We start from the raw sequence: 23790 nt of genomic DNA, 5'->3' as shown, positions 1-23790 counted from the left end.
TGAAGCAACAAAAAAGCTCAAAATCTAAAGAAGGGTGCTGAACAACTAAACCTGATGAAGTTTCAGCTCAGCTTCAGCTATATATTCTGAGAAAAACAACATTTTAGGATCTCGATTTCAAATCAAACGTTGCTGAATCATGTTTTGAATTGGGCGTGAATTCAGCATCCGAGACACGTTCTCACTGAGCCAATTGCAGCTACTCGATGTCGCGCACCGATCCGACGAATTATAGCAACCGCCCGCGCGTGCGTCGTGTCAATGCTTGAATAAAAAAACGAACTGAATAAAAAAACGAACTACTAGCGGAAATTTCCAACGGTGCTTCTTAAGACGCACCGTTGGAAAGGCCTTCTTTCGTTGATTTCTTCAAAATGACAGCTTGCCAGAAAGAATAATTTCACAGGGAGTTTAGTCCCCTTACTATATTTCAACCAAGTATGTTTTTCAACAATAATTACTCCAGTTACTTTTTGGATAGCTGCAAATGATGGACTCGGGCTTTAACGTTAATGCCGACGAAACTTCAAAAATTAAGTACCCAATTTTTGTGTTATAAGACAAGTCATGCTCCTTCATTATGAAGAGCAATTGAATTCACACGTACATGAAATGGTTTAATTAAGAATTACATGTGTACAATTTTGTCCCATTTGACAACATACATGTAAATTGTAATTTAATTGCAATGGAGCATTTTTAACTGCACTTGAAAGTCAGAAATAAATTTAAAGTTTTAACTGATGAGGTTTTTGAAATTTCATTTTTATTTGAGATTTAATTAATAAAATGGGTTTCATCAGTAGCAAAATTGGAAACCTTGCATTTCTCAAGATGTGATGAACTTAATAAAGTTCCTTTCCATGAATTATATAAATCAAGTACATGTATACACAGAATTCAGATTTACGCACAAGAAATGGGGTTCTGCTTGTGTGAATGATATATTGTTGTGTCGGTGCAAAAAACAACTGCCAAATTTGTCAAAATTCAGCTTTTTGTGAATTTTTATAAAGATTTACCCAAAGATTATTACAGGAGAGTTTCACTGAGAAATATTGCGTCATTATGACGTAACTGATTCAAGTCATAAGGACGTGTCTCGATTACGAGCCCGAACGTGCAAGCAAAAACGTATCTCAGCACGTTTATATGCAAAATGCCATACGGTCATGTTTCTACAAAAACGTATCTCAAAAGTCATCAAAATTCATGTTTTTTTGTACTGATGTGACACCCTTTAATTTTGTTTTAGCATTTTCTTGAAACCAAATTATCAGAATTAGAAAATAAGACAAATTATTTTTATTTCGTAATACATAAATAGAAATGTGGAAAATACAAAGAAACAAACATGAAGTAAATGGAAAATATGAGAAATATTCAGCTAGGGACTAACGCGTACACTGAATAAGATGCTACTGGGAATTATTAACAACTTGAGTTGGACAAGCTAAATACAAGTATGCTGTTCAATTTTGAGCTGTTTTTAGGGATACAGTAAAAGTACATGAATGTATTTCGTGACTTCACCTGATTTAAGCCCTACGTGCTATAAAAGTAATGGGGCATCATTGTGTGTTCATGCAAAAACGTCATCTCTCGATGAGTTACGTTATGACAAAAATATACATAGCGCGTCATTTCATGCAAAAAGGTGGCATGTTTATCTCATTCATTTAAAAGTTTCTTTTATCAAAAATCATGCGTGATAAATAGTTTAAACTATTGAACATGATTCTGAGTAAATTACCTTCCTGAGGTTACTTTAATCTTTTAATTTAATGAAATGCTAAAATTTAGCGAGCCAACACAACCCTAATGTGTATTTCTCAAAATTTAGTTACATTTTTGCACCAACGATATCAAAGATTAGTCTATGTAATGGTCTATAATATTTGAGCAGATTCGCTGATTAATTATGCAAGACAACCGCATCTTGACCTCTAGATTTTGACCAATCAGCAGGTGCTTTCTATATTCGGGTCTTTGGTCATTTACCAGTTGTTACGTCATAGACATTGATAAAATCAACCTAGACACAGAAACAAAGGCTGTGGTCATACGCTGTACAATGTATTATGCTACACAATACGCGCCCGACCGTTGTATTACATAACACTGCATTTGAATTGACCAATCAAACGTTTAGTCCCGATTTGGCAATGAAATTACGTCACAATTTAGTAAAGTCGAGGGATCGCATAAATCTGCATGCTTAGGTATACAGTCGACTCTCGTTATAACAAGGTCGATAAGACTAGCCAAATTACCTCTTTGTAACAGGAATGTTGTTATAAAAGGACAGCGAAACAAAGAAACACAAAGAGAACCTGAGATTTGGGACTTAAGAATATGCTCTTTATAAGCAGAACCTCTTTATAAAAGTGCTCTTTATAATGAGAGTCAACAGTAAACAGTCGAGTCTCGTTATAACAAACTCGTTCGGACCTAGCCAAATTGTTTGTTATATCAGAATTTTGTATTAAGAGGAACATCAGTCCCATTCATTGTGCGTATGTAAATGCACAGTCGGGACCAAGGCTTTGTTTGTTATAACCAGAATTTTGTATTAACAGAGTTTGTACTAACGAGAGTCGACATGTACAGTCGAGTCTCGTTAATACAAACTCGTTCGGCCCTAGCCAAATTGTTTGTTATATCAGAATTTTGTATTAAGAGGAACATCAGTCCCATTCATTGTGCGTATGTAAATGCACAGTCGGGACCAAGGCTTTGTTTGTTATAACCAGAATTTTGTATTAACAGAGTTTGTACTAACGAGAGTCGACTGTAGTCGACTCTCTTTAGTACAAACTCAGTTAATACCAAATTCTGGTTATAACAAACATAAGGCCTTGGTCCCGACTTTGCGTTTATGTGCACAATGAATGGGACTGTTGTTCCTCTTAATACAAAATTCTGATATAACAAACAATTTGGCTAGGGCCGAACGAGTTTGTATTAACGAGACTCGACTGTACATGTATCAGATGTAACTTAGGAGACTGAGCTCCGTGGATAACGGGTGATACTCAGACTAATCAAGAATGGGCCTGTGGGATAAAATACATTGTAAATCCCAACTCCGAGATGGTCAAAACAACCCTTTTTTCAACAGGGACTTGTAAGTGGTGAAAACTGTAATAGCAGTTTAAACGTATTACTAATGTGTTCCGTATACAGTCGAACACATTTACAACAAGGTCCTTTACAAATTACCTTGTTATAACAGGTACCTTGTTTTATCAGTAATGGAAAACAAAGACTTGGCGCCTAACATTTTCCTTGTTATAAGCAGGTGTTGTATTAACAGTGCTCTTCTTATCAAGGTTCGACTGCATAAATGTCCTTGACAGACTTTCGGGTTCAGGTTGCCTCGGTAAGTTGTTAAAAATATTCATCACTCTAGAAAAAACAGAATCTGAGATGTGTTATTATTACCATTTAACTTTTATTTACAAAGACTGACAGACAAAAGCATTTACAAATATGCAACAAGAATCATTCAATTTTACATATTAAATAATAAAACATTAAGACATGATTGTTTTCTTTTTAACTTTTGAACAAGCAAATGACAACTCGATGAGCTGTTCATCTGAAGTTGTGTGGGAAACTTCACGACAAACAACCTCATGTTTTTTTTTTCCTTTGGAGAATTAAATTGGTCTCGGATATTTAGCACAAAAGTCAGAAACGACAGACAAAAAGTTGGACGAGTAAAAATTCTAGAAGCATAATAAATTGCAGAAGTCAATTACGCTTGATCAGATGGGCTTTCGTGACACGTTATGTATTTAACCTCCGATCAGAAATCTGATTGCACTTGCAAAAGCTATTATACATGCAATGCTTACAAAATGTTAGGATTGAGGCCATAATTTTTTACTTAGGAAACTTCAGATCATGCTGTAGTGCGTCTGGTCATTTGGCACAAAATGTTAAGTCATGTCATTCAAATAATCCCACTCCACCCGATTTCAACAACATTGTACTTTCATGAAAAATTCTATCTATGCCTTTGGCCTCCATGGCAGTACAAGCATTGCTATCTATACAGGATTAAAATAGATTCAACTGCACTTGCTAACTTAAAAAAAGGACAACCAAGGGGAAAAAAATCGGAGTACCTCTTAGAGTTGCTTAAATTATGCTGAAGCTTGTCAATTTCTGGAGGGGTGTTATTTAATTAAAGACTATAATACACTACTATTTACTACTATTTACATGACCATTCATCTGGAGTGATTGGAAGCTCAGCAGTTCTCGTCAGCAAGATCAGTGATTACCGATGATTTCAGTTCTTGGGAGCTGCTGATGCTCATGAACTTGCTGCTGGCATACTTCTTCCTGACAGCCTGACAACAAATCAAAGATGGAGATTATTAAAACTTGTTACTAAAACGTATGATGAGCACCACTACGGGCGCAATGTTTGCAAGAAAAGGCTTCAGTTTAGAATTCAATGGCGAGATTTGTCGGGATTCTTCTGGATATCAGGATTTTTAAAAATCCCTCCCTGGAATTTCTTAGATTTTAGCATAAAGGTTTCATTAACAATAAATTTATATAGATCAAAAGTCGATTTTAAGAGATGCCTTCAGGTAAATACAAACATATATCATAGACCCAAGGTTGCTTTGGGGCATTTGGCAACTCTAAACCCTCTGCTGATTATTTTATTGATTTTTCCCAATTTCACCCTGAAGAATTACGCACAGAAAAGAGCATGCCAATCCAGTGACTAAGCACACAAATGAACTTCAGAGGGCAGAAACTGCATGAAATACTGTGCAAGCTGCAAGTCCTGGTAACAAGTTTACCATCTTTGATGCGTGCACCACTTTGCTTATTTTTCTCAACTGTTATGACCAAAATATGAACATTAGAATTCAAGTTCTGTGTACTACTCAAGTCTTGATTCAGCACGCCTTACCTGGAATTTGGACTTGGGTGCGTTGTTGAGGAGCACGGCCATCTTCTGCACAATTGGTGCCAGGTGGCCTTCACTGTAGGCACTGTAGTGAACCAGGGTTTTGTTCTGAAGAAAAGAAAAATGGAGGAACTCAAATAATACATGGCTTTTGTAAAATGCTCAACACTATGCAAACATACATTCTGTACAAAGTTGTCCTTTCATTCAAAATCAATCAGGTGACTGTTTTTGACAGTTAAGAGCTTCCAGCCTACATAAAGCAGGATTGACTGGCTACGACTGTTTATATAACTGGATGCAGTTGTGCATTGACTGTAGGTGATTAATAAGACGGCTATGCCACCAGTTTCCTGCTTTTGTCTGTTGACTGAATTTGACTAGTCACAGTGCTAGTCACAGAACTATGATTTGACTGTTGGTGACTAGCCTGTGTAAAAGACATGGCAGGGGAGATGATTGATTTTTTGGCACTGCTTGGCCGTTTTGACGAACTCGGAACTAAGGCATATAGCAAATACGCCCTTTTAATACTCTTAACGCCTCATCAAGTTTTCACCTACAGACTTGCAACTAGCGAGTCGTCAAGTACATTGTAATGAGAAGTACATGCTTCATAAGTTTTTCTAAATTTTCTATGGATATTTGGGATAAAATAGGTAATGAAAATCCGAGGTATATTAGCATGCATACCCATTCCATATCCTCATCCAGGATCTTGGTTGATAAGCAGAGGGCTGCAGCAGCAATCTCTGATGGATCATACTTGACAAAGCTGTACTCTGGTAACGTCAACTCCATGATGTACTTGGACAGCGTGTGCTTGTGACCATCAACCTGTTAGGAAAATTAAAAATAGAAATGTTGTAACCTTCAAAACATTGCCCCCACACAAGGATACATTCTTATAGCTTTGGAATTTAAAACCCTAACCATGCTTTAACAATTCAACAAGATTCTGCACAATTTATATGAACTCTTGAGGGTTACAGTTGCCAGAATTCAGAGATGAGCTTGTTTCTTCGAGCTTAGTCTTTGAAACGAATCCATATATTCACAGTCATTTTGGTGTTTTATGCAGATTAATCCTAACTCCCTAGGCACTTTTGCTAGGATGAAACCTCCATCCTGCAAAATCCTCCTTTATATCTTGAATGTGGTCCTTCGAGGGGTGACCACTGCCTCAATCCTGCAAGATCTTTCGGCAATCACTGTCAGTATGTTGAGGCAGAGCCAGTGATATTCTGGAACAGTGCGGAGGATTTCAAGTACAATATTGGCCCAAATTTATGCACGACTGAGCATAAACACCAGGTCCGGCCCAAGACCTTGAAATGGTGCATCCTCCAAAATCAGCCACACATTTTTGCCATATAGCCTCAGTCCTGCAAAACTGTCCGTTTTGTAAAGAGCATTTTGGAGAATTTGGGAAGGTTGGGGTTAAAATTAGATTTATCGAAAAGTTACGTTTTTTGTTTATTCCACTGTCATCTTGGGAAGCCCCATTTAAGTATGAATCGCCTTCGCAGAAAGATGCTGCACATATCCCTAAAATCATTCTTCAAGTTCAAAAAGTTCAACCCAAACAAAATAAGAATGTGACCTACCCCACCAGCCTTTGAGCAACGTCTGAGGAAGTGAATGCAGAGTGGCTTGCCCAGATTGAAGTCTAGTTTCCGGAGGATGTTACACTCCATGGCGCGGATCTGTGCCTTGCTGTAAGCGTTGTCCGTGATGTAGACAAAGTCTCCAATCTCTGGCGGGTACATCTCTTCATACTTGGCAGCAATCAACATGGAGGTCACACCAACCAGCTGGAGTTTGGTCTTGGATACTGCTTGCACCTGTGGGGAAAAAAACAATTCAAACAAATCATCGTTTCTATGCACACGTCAATGAAATTTTGTGCGAGTACTAATCAAATTTCTATGGTTGACAAGAACTTTTGCAAGTGAGCAATTACAGTGTTATGAAGGGAAGTGTTATGTCTGTGACAGCCAATTAACCATGATATATAATTAAAGATTCAGAGAAATGATCCAAATCTCCTAGTCTTTAATCTCCTTGACCATTACTAAATGATGGATGTAAGTGCATAAGATTTGCAAAACACATTTTCAGGTTTATTTCCATGAGCTCTTAAAAGCTGTTGTGGACATTACGTAATGCTGGAATAGACCCAACACATAATGACATCACACTTTGTTTACAAACTTCGCTTTCGTATGGGAGCCAGGTTGGGATGAGATCCACATAGGAAAGTGCACATGTTCACAAAGCGTGACGTCATCATGTCTCAGGTCCATTGCCCATGCTCACTTTCCTTTTGAACGTTATCTTGGTTTGCTTCAAACCGTCAACTAAACCGCTATCTATATTCTGTTAGTGTCCAAATGCAACAGCACAAGATGGGGGTCAGTGAACAAACAACTCGGCCAAAACTGTCTTCCTTCAACTTAGCCATAATTCAGGAACTTCAAGAATAGGTCTCGTTCAAATGACGTCATTTCCTACAGACCATTTACGTGCACCGGTATTATGAGTGTCAACTTGCATAATGCGCATCAGTTGCGTCGTATTTCGAACACATTTGGAGCAACAAGCGCGCGTGGTTGAAACATTTTCAACACTGTGCAATGCATGCTAGATTGCGTAAAATACGCAGTTGCATTTCTCCTACAGAAATGGCCGTCATTGAACGAGCCCTATTAAACACTGCAGTTACCAAAAAGCATCTGCTTTACAATTAAAATTGTAGCACAAAGCCCTACAAGCCTCGGATCCATAGAAACACTTGTATTACAAGGCGTTATGTTTAGAGATAACTACAATGTTTGTATACAGGGATGACATATGTACCTCTAGGTATCTGTCGAGGATCTGGATGGTAAGGAACAGTGTTTCCTGTAGAAGATGGAATCTGAGATGAACTTGGACCAGCCAGTCAATCAGGATCGTTCTCATACGATCAGTGATCTCTTGCATTGCCATGTAGTCTGACCTCACTTTGAACTCGCGCTGGAGAGACAAAAGTTGAAATTTTAGTAGAAAAAGTGAATAACTTTTGGACATTGTCATTGTGGAGTATTGTTTATACAAGACATCAGATAATTTGAGATTAGACATTTTTCCCTTAACAGAGTTGAAACTGTCGCATCAAAAATCCCCAAAAATACTAGGCAGAGGGTTCGGGGCAGCTGAGGGCCAAGAACAACGTAGGAATTTTCTGGGGGTTAAATCATGAAGTCTGGAAAAATCTCGCTGATAAGTTGCAAGTATTCAATAAGTATTGCAGATGTAAAAACTAAACAAGGTCAAACTTCAAAAACACCAATACATGTAATGATAGTTACCTCCAGATGTCTCATGTAGTGGTAGATGTCATTGACATATTCGCTGCACAGCTGTGGATTTTCATGGTCATCTTTGTCAATGTCATCGACGCCCATCTCAAGAATGTTCTGTGAGAAAGCCTCAAGAGCATTGCTGACTTCACTCATGTCCATGGGCTCTGGCGACTGGACCTGGAGACGTCAAATACAAGTCAGTTTGTTAGGAAATAGAAACCTAAATAGGTTCCTAAATAGAGATAGTTTTTTATTTTCTTCCAAATCTCTTTGTTTCGTTTTCCTTTACTTTTATTGGTGGCCAAATTCCATTAGCAGCTTTTAGGCTAATATTTTTTTAAAAAGAAAATACCAAAATTTTCAATTTTGCCCCATTTCTGGTTTTGTTTTTCGATTCAAATGTTTTTACTCCCGCCCGTCTCTTTGCTACATCCGTTACCCTTTCTTATATTTTCATTTTCATGTCAAATTTTATATGACATATTTTACCTTTTCCACAGGTTCTACATGGAGACCAATGACCGACTGTAGAGAGCTTGTAGCTTTGGACTTGGTCATTCCTCTCTTTTGTTTGATCTCCTGCAAAAATAAAGAAATATGCTTTGAAAAAGTTTGAAATGAAAACAATGTTTTAACAAGTATTGGAATTTCATAAAAATCACAAGACAATTTAGAAGCCATATCGCCTAAATGATGGGCCCATACCTTCTTAGCTGCAGCTTGTACATTGTTCTTTGCTACATTGCTGATGTTCTCCAGGGCGCCTCTTGTTCCCAATGTCGATTTGATGGTCTTTGTTGTTGCCCTGGTCACCATCTTTCCGTTCATTCTGGCGTCTGTGTTTTCACTGTTCAGCATGCCAAGCTTGGCAGTGCCAAGGATGTTCTGCAAAAGAAACAAGGTTCAGAACTTGCAATCATTCTTAAAAAAAACCCAAGGGATTACTTCGACTTGAAACTTTAAATAGTCGGTCGAATGAGTATCCCAATACTGTAATGATGGTCGCTTATTTTATTTCAAACAAAGATGGTGGTTTCCAGATGGATACCTGGCCAACTATACTATTGAAATTCAGAAAGATGAATTTTTGAACGAGAAACATTTCCGATCGTGGAAGAAACTTTTAAAAAGTTTTAAGTTAGACATGGCATTACAATCTTAGCCACATTTTGTCAAAAGTCTATGTCAAAAAATTGAGAAACAATGTAGTATCCAGACAACACTTCTTTGGTTGTGTACAAAATCTATGGAGAGTCGAGTCCATTTTCAAAGTATTTCCCAACAAAATTGGAAACCTCAGTCCCAGATTCACGTCTTTTCACCATTTTTGCAATAACTGACCTTCACTGAGATAATAGGCCTACATGATGAAAAAAGCAGCGTCAGGATACATGTACAACATTCTTTCCAAAAATTGCAACGTTAGACGGCTAACTTTTTGATTCGAGCATTTCAGGTCATTCCATTCAGTAAACAGTTCCAGTCATTTTTATTCGTTTTCACGTTTAAATTCTTTTTGAAAAATTACATGATTATATGACTTTTGTACACAACAACTTGGCCTATCGTAGCCCCATAAATGTGGCCTATTTACTGGACTGCCTCCGTAAACATAGGCCACACATCCACATGTACAAAAAACGTGTCGACTTTGCCAAATTTTGATTTTCACATTTAGGCTTAGTTTGTACATTTTTTTTGCTTTAGAAGCATTCTCACCCTCTATATAGGCTAATCAGAGAGTGCTGCCTTTTTCAGATGTTTATTTTTTGTGAAATTTCATGTTGAAATTTTGATACGCAAACGTGTGCAAATGTATCTGGAAATTTCACGAAAAATGGACATCTGAAAAAGGCAGCACTTTCTGATTAGCCTATATAGAGGGTGAGAATGCTTCTAAAGCAAAAAAAACGTAAAAAGTAAGCCTAAATGTGAAAATCAAAATTTGGCAAAGTCGACACGTTTTTTGTACATGTGGATGTGTGGCCTATGTTTACGGAGGCAGTCCAGTAAATAGGCCACATTTATGGGGCTAGGCCTATCGTTGCATCAGGAAAGCACATTTTCCAATATTTTTTATAAGTAAAATTAGGTTTGGCTTGCGCCCCAGTTAGTGGGACTAGTGTAGTCCAAGCTCCGTGCGAAGGCAAGATGGTGGACAACGGCAGTGCTGCTTAGAAATCATTTTTTCGCGTGAAAAAAACCCTCCATTTTCGTAAATGAAATGTAATCTCTGACCCACCGAAAATCTCTTTTAATCTAAACTTTATCAGTTCTATTCTTTTTTTGTCAATTTAGAATGCTTTTTGGCAGTGTTGACGGTGTGTACTGTGTAGTCGCTTCTATCTTGTGTTGACGCTAATTATTAGTACGACCCGCTAAATAAAGCAACAGTCCCAGACGGAGGTGCACCCTGGAAATCTCGAAATTTTTCAAAATCTTGAGAATAGAATGACGTCATCGTCGTAAGTGGCTGTGGACATGGTGGATCAATCTTGCGACGTCCCTCGATTTAGCGCTGGTCCCCGACCTGTCGTGCCTGTTCAGGAAAAACTTGAATAAACTGTCGCTGTTTAGTGTTAATAAAAACATTGAAAAATTCAGTCAATAAAGTGAAAATTACATGAACGTAAATCAAAATGTTTTTGTAACTAGATATTTGGGAATGGGTGGACACAATTTCTTTCATGTTTTTTGTAATGCATGTCATTTTTGGAAGTTGTTTCTGAAGGGAGTGAAGGTGTTCATCATGTTGTTGAAATGTTGGGGAAAAAATATGAAATTAATCAAATAATTTCTTTTTTTACCACAAAAAATGAAATAAATGCAGATTGGAGGTGCAATATTAAACATCTATGATTAACTGGTTTATCAATTTAAAATGACTCGGAACAATGTTTTGTTAATTTCCAAGAAAAAGCCCATCCATACGTTTTGCACACGCACGCAGACGAGAAACAAGAGAAAAGTTCATCATCATCATCATTTTATTTTTCACGAAGATAAGAATCTTACCGTTGTTCCTCTCACTCTCAGAGACATGTTGTAACCAATGCGAGTTCCGAGGAGACAAATTCAAGCTTCTTCTTCGATAAATCTCGAGCACTTTTTTTTCCAAAGTTCTGTAAAATCTCTTCCGCCGGGGTTTTAAATCTCCGTCCGTACGCTTCTGCAATGTTCAATGTGAGAAATGACCGCATGCAATATGCGCACGTAATGTACCTTTCGAACAGCCGCGGGAATAACGTGATTCGTCAGGTCGCGACAACAACGGCCGATGATTGGTCGGTGCTGCGTGACAAAACAGGTGTAGAAATGCAACGCCCTAGATACGGGCAGACGCTTCCATTTCAGACTTGGGGTAGGGCAACCTGAATAATGCGCTGTTTCGATCGCTTTCTTTCACTAGGGATGTTTACGTAACAAATTGAAAGGATGTGTAAATGCCCGAATCAGCTGTGGATTGATTGACGTAAAAAGGGAAAGCTCGCCAATAATGGAATGCGCAAAATGTGCCGCGGAAATAAATGAAGGAAAAAATCTACCAAAAAGTGGAATATTAACTAAACAAATTAACACTAACATAACGTAATGTGTTTTATGATAAATAAACATAGTTACCAAAAGAGAACCTAACTGAAGGTTTTTTTTTTAAACAAAAGGAATATATTAATTATCGCCACAAGTTTGACATGGAAAATGAAGCATTTGCAACATTACTGAACTATGGGGGAGGGGATATAAATTATAACTGGATAAATAAATGAGATTTGGGGCTTTGTAAGGTTTGGGGACACTTGTACTGCATCTAATAAAAATCTAAAAATATTGTGTAATCCAATATATGTGTTCACAGCAACCTAATTAAACTGGCCGAGGCCCATTGAGACACCCCCCCCCCCGGCTAAAGGCCTAAGAAGGCAACAATAGCTTTTCATTGTTTGAAACTATGGCCAAACCCATTGTGTACATGCCTCCTCCTGAAAATGAGGACCCTAATTTAGTGTTCAGAATATCCCTCAAAATGGACAACTTCCTCCCCCACAAATATCAAACTAACACCAGTACAAAGAAAAGCCCCAAAATGCACCAACGAACAAATGAACACTCCATACACGAACAAATAGAGAAAATAGATCATACCACAAAAAAACATTTCATGAAAATAAATACTTTTATTTCAGCTATGCATCATTGCCGGGAATCAATTATATACACTCAGTTGTTTTCTATATTTACACCTCTAAAAATAAAAAATAAAAATTAAATAGGTTGAAGAGTTTGTTTCGAAGTGTATTATTTATTTTATGTAAACCAACCCTGTAATAAACCACATTTTGATGGGTCTATGGTCTTTTATTGTTTTGAAGTACATGTACCCGATTTCATGGATAAAATAAACAAAAATCAAGACAGTGAATTTATTCTTCCCAGTGATCCAGTTAACAGTGTAAGAGCATACGGTCTACTAAATTTAATATTAAGTTACATGTACATGTACAATGTTTTCATCAAAATACGTACACAACTCTATCTAAGCCCTGAGTTTTTTGTACACACTTCACAGTGAGTAAGAAATTCAATACACAAAAGACTGGAAACAACTCTAAAGATTGGTTAGTTTTTCACTATTTTGCACACACACAGATTTTTATATGGTCAGGTTGCTTGGATCCGGTTTTTGACGAGATCGTGACTGATTGGTCCAAAGCACCAAACTTGGATAGATGGATTCTTCTAGCCCTAGAGAAGATATCTAGAAGGGGCGACACCTACATTTTTTGGGGAAGGGTGCCTCATTTGCATAAATCCTAGAGGGACACCACGTAACATATTTATTGACATATTTAGGATTTATGCAAAATAAATTGTATGGCCTCGTGGCCTGATGAACAGGGGTAATAATTGTGAAGCGCTTTGAGACCCATTTTAAGTGGAAAGCACTATATGAGCACCACACATTATTGTAAAAAAATTACAAATAAAAAAGCTTGAACAGCTACAATTTGACTTAAACATGTCAAAACTGCTGAAACGTTCTCCAGAAACAATTGGATCATTACAATTAAAACTAATTCTTTGTTTGACAAAAAAGTTGCACAAGACAATCACCACAAACATGACAAAGAACTTTAATGCTTTCAATTAATAATACTGTAAAGTTAAGAATTAAACTGCTTAAAATAATTCAATCTCTAATTTGGAATTTGGTCTCAAATTTTCAAAATGTTTTTGATTACTTTTATATGAACACAATGTTTCTCTTCTACACCGGATGAAATTATTTCTACAACAATATCTGCTCAACTCTACCATTCAACAAACATGTGAACCAGAAAAGGAACTCCACCATATCATTTTATATAACACCTAAAGAGATCCTTGTCAATTTGGTTCCATTTACCATGCATTTTGGTTCCGTTCATTTCGCTCAGTTGCACGCACGCCTCGATATCGACCGCGGGCATGAACTTCGCTATTGATATGAGATTGCAGCATTTATACGTGTTGATTGTACAAGACCGACCATACTGACCAAGACCTACACGAACCCTGATCTTATAATGATGGATCTATAATTTGTTGTGGATGGCTGTGGAAATGAAGTACAATTGAATTTAAGCTTAACTATTTTTCTATAAAATATCAAATGACAAGGATCTATTGAGGTGTTATACAGGGTGAGCAAAAAAAAAACCCCGAAACCAAATGTCGAGACTGTTGTTTTAGTGAAGTTCTGCATGTAGCACTTTCAAAATCTAGAATATGAAAGCCCAATTCATAAGCTTTCTTTTAGCACAAGAAACATTCGAATCACTCATGTACAAAAAAGGTATGCGTTCTTTCAGCAAAACGAAAACAAAATTGACACACATCCCTATGTGATTTGTTTTCGTTTTGCCGAAAGAACACTTACCTTTCTGTGATCCTTGGACAGAACTTTAAAACGGTGGTTGTGTTTAAAATTCTGTAACTTGAAAATTACAGGAGTGATTTAAATGATTCATGTACTAAAAGAAAGTTTATAAATTGGGCTTTCATATCCTAGATTTTGAAAGTACTACAAGCAGAACTTCACTAAAACAATGGTCCTGACATTTGTGTTTCGGTTTTTTTTTTCTCACCCTGTATAAAACAAGTAATGAATGTTTTTTAATTTGTGCAGTGGAAGGAATATTTACATTCGGTGAAAGATTGACTGTTCCATTCAACGAGGCAATAACGGTCAATCTTTCACATCATGAAACTATTCCTTCCATTGTACTCACAAATATTCATTATTTGTATACTATTATAAGACTGTGTTGATCTCATGTACGAAATATGTTTTTGCTGTTGGAAGGAGAAAGGGCTAGAGGTAAGCAGGAAGCAGTGGCGTTGTTTTTCTTACATCTTCAGCTGTACTCTGTGACACTATCAGCCATTTTGTAGGAGCGATATCATGTGTTTCTCAATCGTAAGTTGCACTGTATTGGAAGAACAGGAATTAAAGCAATATAACTGTAACAAACAACAAACAAAACTTCATTTTGGGGGACAATAAATTGCAAATACATTGTTACCTGAGGACACAGAAGCATTTTCCATCAAATTTCCACACTTAGGTGCAGAATAACAGTAGGAAATGAATCAGAGATTTGCAGTTAAGTCAGCACAAGTTTTCACAATTTCCCACAACTCCATCACAAATTAATCATTAGTCCTTCAGAATAAAACAAAGTGACTGGTAAAACAAACTGTGACAAGGGAATTATTTTGTTATTGTTAATCTCCACCTACCTTTGACAGGATTCCTTGAAATCTTATTTTTAACTGACTTGTGATTGACTTGTGATTTGACTGTGATGTAACATGAATGTGATATGTTATTTCACTTTTGATTTGACTTGAGAATTGACTTGGTGTGGACTAGTGTTTTGCCTTGTGATTTTGCTTGTGATTCGAAGTATACTTTGACTTGTGATTGACTTGCGATTTGACCTGTGCTTTGACTTGTGATTGACTTGTGACTGACTTGTGATTGACTTATGATTGACTTGCGATTTGACTTGTGAGTTGACTTGTGATGGGCTTGTGATTGACATGTGATGGACCTGTGATGGACCTGTGATTGACTTGCGATGGACTTGTGATTGACTTGCGATGGACTTGCGATGGACTTGCGATGGACTTGTGATGGACTTGTGATGGACTTGTTATGGACTTGCGATTGACTTGTGATTGACTTGTGATGGACACGTGATTGACTTGTGATGGACTTGTGATGGAGTTGTGATTGGCTTGTAATAGGTTTGTGATTGACTTGTGATTTGACTTGTGACTGACTTGATAGTTGACTTGTGAATTGACTTGTGATTGAAATTGTGATGGACATGTGATGGGCTTGTGATTGACTTGTGATTTGACTGTCGAAGGACAAAACTACGACTTGGGCATCGGTGTTCCCAACCACCTCAATGACCCAGGGTAACAGTAGGAGCAGAATGCAATACCTTCAACTGCTATTGCCCAGAGTAATACAGTCAACTCTTGTTAATACAAAATCAGCGAGACCAAGCCAAAATGGTTGTTGCATCAGAATTTTCTATTAATTAAGAGCAGCATCAGTTCCATTCATTGTGCGCATAAATACACAGTTGTGACCTAGGCTTTATGTTCACTATAACAAGAATTTGTATTTAATAAAATAGAATCTGTATTTATGAGAGTCGACTGTAGTGGGAATAGAATCATCACCTACCCTCTCTATGGCCCATGGCGACAGCAAGACTGACAGGGGTGTGTCCTCCTTCTGTCTGCACAGTCAAGTCAGCTCCAGCCTCCAATAACAAACGAACACAGATAGGATGGTTGTTATAGACAGCATACAGCAACGGCGTTCCTTCATTCTGGCACGAGAAAGCAGCAGAACAAAAAGTATTATTGACCCACAGAGGATTTTTGGTAAAGATTAGGCAGAGACTTACAGCGTGTCCCAATAAACATTGTGCATGAAAAAGTCGCTGATTCGCTAAAAAGGTGGTAATACTAGCTAATCAAATTTTACATTATTTTAAAGCCTATGGTCTTGTTTATAATTGGTGAAAATATCAAGAAAATCCATCAATGCAAACCAGAGATATCGTTGATTGTGTAAGGCTGTATTATTTTTCCTCCTGCACAACAATACATTTCAGCTGTCAAAGAAGATTGCATGTTCATTGTCCTTTTCAAATCTTTGTCCAAAACTAAACACTTGATATTAGGCATTCCAAGTGGTATAAGATTTGATTATATTATGTTATGTACCCAGAATGTTATCTGTGAACACCCTTGTCCAAATGCATCATAAAAGGCCATGCAATATTTCAAGCACTGCGTAACACATACCAATAACCCAATAATTCGTATATACAAGCAAATACTAAGTGCGGAAATTACATTGTGCAGGTCGAAAAATACATGGCCTCACCAAATCAAAGATATCTCTGGTTTGCATCATTGGATTTTCTTGATTTTTTCACCAGTTATAAACAAGACCATAGGCTTGAAAATGCTATAAATTTGATTAGCTAGTCTGACCAACTTTTGAGAAAATCAGCGATTTCTTCATGCACAATGTTTATTGGGACACGCTGTAGAAGGGGGTATTCAAGAACAAGACAGTCTCATTTCTGACATTCCAAAACAAACTGTAAACTTTATTCCAAATTTCGATCAGTCCTCACCCAATCGGCTTTGTTAACATCGGCTCCCTCAGTGAGCAGTGTACGGACGATATCGATGCTGCCCGCACTGCTAGCAAACGCTAGTGCTGTCTCACCATCTAGACTCTCCTTGGTCACATCAGCACCGTGAGTAAGAAGATGCTGGACGATATCTGTCTGCTGATGGGCACATGCCCACATCAAGGGGGTCCGGCCGATGGAGTCGAGTTCATCAATGTCAATGTCTTCTTGGAACTTTTCTTCAAGGGTGGCAATCTCACCTTGGGCAGCCAGCTGATGCACGCTGTAATCTGGGTGAAAAATGCGTGGGTAGGTATGAGTAGGCTGCCATTTTATTTCATAAGCGGCAAGACACTGGAAAATTCAGTTAGTTTCAAACATCTTTAGGTATGGATGGTAAATCAGCCAGCAAGCAGCAATCCAGCCTTGAAGCCAACCAGCCAACAAGCAAGCAAGCCTGAAAACTAACCAGTCACCCAGCAAGTCGGTAAACCAGCAAGCCAGCCAACCAGCAAGCAAACAAGCTCGGTAAGCCAGTCGGGGAGCCAGCCAGTCAGACAGCTGGTCAACAGTGAGCCTGCTGGGGAGCCAGCCAACCAGCCAGGACAGCAAACCAGCCTGTCAGCCAGCCAGCCATACTGGTAGCAGGGGAGTGAGCCAGCCAGCCAGCAAACCTGCCAGCCAGCCTGACACTGCCAGCCAGCCCAGTCAACCAGCCTACCAACCAGCAAGCCAGGCCAGCTGGGGAGTAGGCCAGCAAGCAAGTCAGTCAGCCAGCCAACCAGGCAGCCAACTAGCCGGGGAGGCAGCCAGCCAGCAAGCCAGCTTGCCAGCCAGCTAGCCAACGAGTGTTCTAAAGTTAAAGGGAAGATACAACATTTGCAAACATCAAAAAACGAAATGATCAAATTATCACGAGATACCTAACTGGATTGTTAATGAATGACAGTCTAAAGCATCCTGTAAAATTGTGGCTCCTGGTAAGCTGACATTTGAAAGAAAAATTGTATTTTTCCAATGCTGGTCGGCCGACCAGCGTTGGAGAAAACTGGTTTATTTTCAAAAGCTGCTCCTAATTTTTCATATTTAGTTATTACACATTTTCTTTGCAATTGATCACACACATGTGAAGGGGTACAAGCCTGTCAGACTGATTCTCTGACCTTACAATTCCCCAAAGTCTACAAACTGCTCCGTTTCATCTTAAGTGGGGTTAGGGAACCAGACTACAAGATTGGTTTTCTTGGTTTTTCCAGCATCTACAAGCCCAAAACGTGAAACAAGTCAGTGTAACAATATCTGCTATAACATTCTAATCCTCCAAATCCATTTATTTCTGAAAATTGTAACAAAAGCAAATGTTGTACATTCCCTTTAAAGCGAGTAAGCAAGATGTCATACTCACTATACAAACATGTAGGTGTGACACTCTGGACGTTACCTCGTTTTGTATTAGTCATTGATACCTGCAACTGAAATGAACAAAGCATCAAGACCTTTCATATTTAAAGCAAGTTTAGATATCAAGAATTGCTCACACAACTGGGTATCCCTTTATCCCAAACTGCCTCTGTAGGCATTTTTGAAAAAACCTTCCTGAATCAATTAAAATCTAAGAATGCCAATTGTCTAGTAATCCAATGGCATAAACTGTTAAAAACCAGATGTGACTCTTTAATCTAAACTTGGACTAAAGCTTGTCTTTGTCATTGTTTAAAAAGAAAGGATTTGACATGTACTTAAATAGGACAACATGTATATTGCATGTATAAACGACTATTTTAACAATTTTTTTAGTACAAATGTTTAAAAAGATGATCCTTACATAGAAAACACATGTCAGTTTCATAAGATGGAATGTTTGGTCACTTTTTGTCAGTTTTTGACAAAATTTTTCCATAGTAATAATATTTCCATAATTTGCGACACCCCAAGAAACCCCAAGAATGGAACATCAACAGATAAAAGTGATCTATGAATATGTAAATCTCACCCTAAGCGGAGAGTAGCTGGATTTACTGGATTTACTTGAAGATGAAGACCTGCTTGGACAAACTGGCTTCAGTGTTGGCAGTAAATTTCTGGTTTCTGCAGTCAAACATATATTCAAATCTTAAACAACATTATAGTCAATGAAATAAGCTCTTTATGTAGGTTATTTTGGGGTGAAGAAATTATTTAAATAATTGTTTTTTTTAATGTTTTTTTTTGTGTAGTTTTTTTTACCTTGGTTTTTAAGCCATCGCCAATCTCCATAAAAGGAGATTTTTCGCACTACGCCCACAAGGCACATGTCATAGACATGGCAAGAGGGGTGTTTCACAAATCATGAGGTAAAATTGTTGAACAAAATGCTTGGAAAATTGTGAATTTTTGACTTTTCTTGACTTTTTGACCGAAAGGTATTGATGAATGGGAATAAAATATGTGCATTTATTCTCTTATAAGGGTAACATCCATGAATGACCACTAGGTAATCTGTTACATGTACATGACGTTTGTTAATAGTTTGCATAAATGTTGTTGTATACCTGGACACATGACTGACTGGACTTCAAGGTCGGAGCTGGCTTGATCTTGATCACTCAGTGAATTCAAGACTCTATCAACAGCCATCATAGACGGTGGAACATGGACGATGGTTGGCTGATGACCACCACTGTAATCCAACGATGTAGTCAACATGGCTGGAATGGCCGCTGATATCGGAACTTTACTGTCCGAGGCGGCCACCGGATTGGAGTTGGCTGGGAGTTGAAAGCCAATGACCGATGAGGGACTGGTGATTGTGCATGATGAGACGTTATGCGTACAGACGCTGATACTAACAGGATAGGGTACGTTGGATTGGTCCATAGCTCCGGACTTGATTCTCACCTATACGTCATTAGGTAGCTGCGAAAAAGAAGAATATTGATTTTCAATAGAGTGTTTGCACAGAGCATGGAGGAATTGGAACAGGTCTAGGGTCTTTATTCATCTATGATAGCACAAGATATATTTTTGGGACTCGAGTCTTAATACCCTTCGCTCGAGTCAAGTCGAGTCTTCTGAAGAAGGACTGGAGTTGACTCGAGTCCAGTCATAATTTGCTCGCTGTGACTCGAGTCAAGTCGAGTCACCAAAAATTGTGACTCGAGTTGGACTCCAGTCGAGTCATTGACTCCAGTCATTACAACTCTGCATATAGGCCTTGGGCCCATGTAATTAATTTTTCAACGACTATATGGAATTCATTGTGAATCTATAAGAGATTTTTAAATTCCTGCATCAATTGAAGCGCACCGGTAACCGGTAACAATGTTCAAATCTTGGTGAAAACTTTTTCTTTTCATTTCCCAAAAGTAATTTTCTTATTTTTATTGTTTTATTATTTTGTATCAAATCTGACTTTTTATTGAAGTAAGGTTTGATTTAATTTTTTTGAAGGATTTTTTTTAAAGGGAAGTCAAGTCCGAGAACCAGGCATTTATAGGTTGATTTTTCAATTTGTAGTGAAAATATGAGGAAAAAGAATGTACGCACTACGCAGTGGCTATTGATAGGCGCAAATGTTATATAGATTTGCAACATTTGGTTTTAAGTTGTAATGATACTGTGATGGCACCAGTCGTTTTAATTTAAATTAAATGGTGGAGAAAATTATAAAAATTAAAATATAAAAAAGGGCAAAATCCAGAGGAAATTTTCTTAACAACAACATATGGAGGTTAGTCCCCTTTCCATTCTTCCAATCACTGAAGATGGAATTTTTGATGAAGATGAAATATCTACCCGAGAGAAAAAGGCTTCGTGAGTCGTGACAAACAAATAATTCTTTTGTGGTGGCCAGAATTTTTTGGCCGAGGCGAAAGTAATACTTTTTCCACTTGTCATGCAAATTTTCTGATTGTCAGACTAATTAATAACATTGTGATTTATGTCTACCGATTCACTGTAAATAAACGAACACATTGTTTCGTTACCTCAGTCATCTGTCTGTAGAACAATGGGAAAAAAACACAATTTGTCTTAACATTTCCGTCGTAAAACAAAAAGGCTGAAAGTATACACATAGAATGGTACCTAGGTTATCTCCAGGTTTTTTTCGCTCAGTAATCATGGAGGTGTAGTCAAGATGCCAGATGCTTTCAACCTCGTTACCAAATTGTTTACTCAAATCACATATCCCAAGAGTTTTTTGGGGGACGAGGAAACTCGTGTACAAAAGCCACTTCTGTCTGGAACGCGGAAGTTGTACCGCATAATTTTTCTCCTCTAAGTTCCCGGGCTCTTCCTTAGTGACTCAGTTCGTTTGCGGTGTGACTGTGAATTTATCAGCAAATTCTTGGAACTCCAGGTGCGAAGATTGATGTAAGTGTCTTATTCCATATGATTTGTTTAGATTTAAGTGGATATGTTGATGAGAAATGTATCATGTCTTTTACTAGTTTTACTCTTTGTCAAGTCGGTGACATGACACTGACAGTGACACATTATAATTTATATACCGCTGGCCGCCCCAACCGCTTGTCAGCATATTTTTTTTCCCTAGGCTATGCATTTTGTGCACTTTGCTCAATGCACACGTCTTACTAATTATCTAGTAAGACGTGTCTAGTAAGATGTTTGTGCGCAGGCGCGAGCGGGGTGGACCGTCTTTTCCGAGCGGTACAAAATTAGCAGCAAAATTTTAAGTTGTGAGTGTTCTACGTGGTCAAACTACAAGGAATTTTGCTGAATCTTCCGTGGTAGGATATCGACATGTCTCCCACCTAATCTGAGAAGTTATTTTCCCACATGGAAGAAGATTTTTGATAGATAAACTATGGCAACTTCAACGGCAATCAAAGATGGCGGGCATAGTCAGCTGACCGCTGGCGGCGCTGCTTCTTCTGCAACGTCAAACGTCAGCAGCAAACCAAGAGGTCGATCAAAGAAAACAACTACTACTAAGGCACCAGATCTGAATGAGGATATGTGGGATTGTGATACCTGTAAGGCAAGCTTTACTGACAAGAAGAGTAAGTTACTGCAATGTGATTATTGTGATAACAAGAGATGTTTGAAGTGTCTGAAAATTTCGGAAGCTACATACAAGAGTCTAGGTGACAGACCCGATTTTCCATGGTTCTGTGATAAATGTGTGGTCAAAGCAATGCGGTGCATTAAAGAGGAGAAAGAAATAGAGGATCGATGCAACACATTCATTAATGAATTCAGAGCAGAAGTAAACTCTAAACTTAGTGAGATGCAGTCTGAAATTGATGATATCAAATCTAAGATCAGCTGTCCTCAGGATGCATATGAGAGTACTCTAAACCCTGTGCCACCATCAAGTAGGCCTACTGCCAATCAAGAAGCCGTGATGAATAACATTTTCACCAACGTGAATGACAGATTAGCAAGGAAGAAGAACATTATAATCTTCAATCTCCCCGAGAGTACCAGTATTTACAAAGAGGAATGCAATAACCAGGATGTAATGCATGCCAAGAAACTTTGCAAAATCACCACAGATACTCACGAAGATGACACATCGGTTACAGTTAAGAGACTCGGCAAGAAACTTCCAAATGAAGAAAGCATAAGTGAAACCTCTAAACCAAGACCAGTATTAGTGTCCTTCCAGAAGGAGGAAGAAAAAATCAAAGTCATGAGAAACCTGTATAAATTGGGCAACGCAGAGGCGTCATACAATAAAATAAGTGTCAGGCAAGATATGACAAGACAGGAAAGAGAGGCTGATAGAAAGCTTCAAGCAGAGGCCAAGGACAAGAATGATGGAAATGACGATCCAAATTTTCTCTTCGTCGTGAGGGGCTCCCCCTGGGAAAGGAAGGTGCTAAAAATACCAGTAAGGAAGAAAACCGCAGAGGGGTCGCAAAGCACATCAAAACAGATGGAGCACACCACAAATGCAATTTAATTGTATGGTCTACTAATGCCGATGTTCTCACACAATACAAATTTCAAGAACTGGTTGCTAGGATTGAAGTAAATCCTCCTGACATTGTTGCCATATCTGAAGTTAAGCCAAAGAACTATAGATACGAGCTGTATTTATCTCAGTATGGTATACCGGGATACAACATGGAACCACTGAATCTGAAGGAGGACATCGGCAGAGGAATGTTACTATATGTACATAGCTCTATTCAGCACAACTTTATTGATTTGCACCAGTTTAATGTTAAAGAAGCACAGGGTGTTGAAGTTAAGTTGGAGAAAGGAGATTTGTTTCTTTTTTGCTCTTTGTACAGAAGTCCAAACTCAAGCAATGATAATAACAATGACATTAATGAGTTTCTTAAAGTAATTACCAACAGAAACTACTCACGAGTTCTGATCACAGGTGATTTTAATTACCCTGGAATTGACTGGTCTACATACAGTACAAATACAAATGAGGAGGATAAGGAATTCAAATTTGTGGAAGCTGTTAGGGATTGTTACCTGACACAACATGTTGAGGTACCAACTAGAGGTAGGGGCACACAAACTCCCTCCCTATTGGATTTGGTGTTTACGAATGGACATGATATGATCAACTCGGTAGATTGTGAGGCACCACTAGGGAAGAGCGACCATGCAGTGTTGACGATAGATTTCAAGTGTTCATCAGATAGAGATACGGCACCGAAAGTTAGACTTTGTTACGACAAAGGGAATTACGACAAAATGAAGGAACTGTTAAACATAAACTGGGAGAAGGAGTTTAAGGATTGTAGTAACGATGTGAATTCTCAATGGGAAAAATTCACCCGAAGGTTCCACGAAGCTGAGGAGGAATGCATTCCTAAAAGGATCATAAGAACTA

General features: G+C 38.2%; 3 protein-coding genes across 3 annotated transcripts in view; 1 reads left to right on the top strand and 2 right to left on the bottom strand.

Annotated features, from left to right (window-relative positions):
• Positions 1–3652: 3652 nt before the first annotated feature.
• On the bottom strand, positions 3653–11571 carry LOC119742066 (G2/mitotic-specific cyclin-B-like). Its single transcript, XM_038218084.1, has 9 exons — positions 11299–11571; positions 8989–9168; positions 8773–8862; positions 8290–8460; positions 7796–7954; positions 6544–6780; positions 5630–5773; positions 4940–5044; positions 3653–4361 (listed from the first exon to the last, which is right to left on the bottom strand). Exons 1-9 carry the CDS (start codon positions 11323–11325, stop codon positions 4260–4262), a joined length of 1215 nt encoding a protein of 404 aa, XP_038074012.1. The 5' UTR covers positions 11326–11571; the 3' UTR covers positions 3653–4259.
• A 2782-nt stretch (positions 11572–14353) lies between these two features.
• On the bottom strand, positions 14354–21073 carry LOC119742068 (ankyrin repeat family A protein 2-like). Its single transcript, XM_038218086.1, has 7 exons — positions 20957–21073; positions 19523–19886; positions 18985–19079; positions 18397–18463; positions 16992–17281; positions 16025–16172; positions 14354–14750 (listed from the first exon to the last, which is right to left on the bottom strand). Exons 2-7 carry the CDS (start codon positions 19845–19847, stop codon positions 14701–14703), a joined length of 975 nt encoding a protein of 324 aa, XP_038074014.1. The 5' UTR covers positions 19848–19886; positions 20957–21073; the 3' UTR covers positions 14354–14700.
• A 106-nt stretch (positions 21074–21179) lies between these two features.
• LOC119742067 (tyrosine-protein kinase CSK-like) overlaps positions 21180–23790 on the top strand; it is a 29349-nt gene continuing 26738 nt past the window's right edge. The window contains exon 1 of the mRNA XM_038218085.1: positions 21180–21344. The gene's annotated coding sequence lies outside the window, so the exon portion shown is untranslated. The remainder of the gene's footprint in view (positions 21345–23790) is intronic.

The sequence above is a fragment of the Patiria miniata genome, unplaced genomic scaffold, assembly GCF_015706575.1.
Source record: "Patiria miniata isolate m_02_andy unplaced genomic scaffold, ASM1570657v1 HiC_scaffold_5, whole genome shotgun sequence".
In the NCBI taxonomy this organism is placed as follows: domain Eukaryota; kingdom Metazoa; phylum Echinodermata; class Asteroidea; order Valvatida; family Asterinidae; genus Patiria; species Patiria miniata.
Note: the sequence above shows the minus strand (reverse complement) of the source record. Positions and strands in the feature narration are given on the sequence as shown.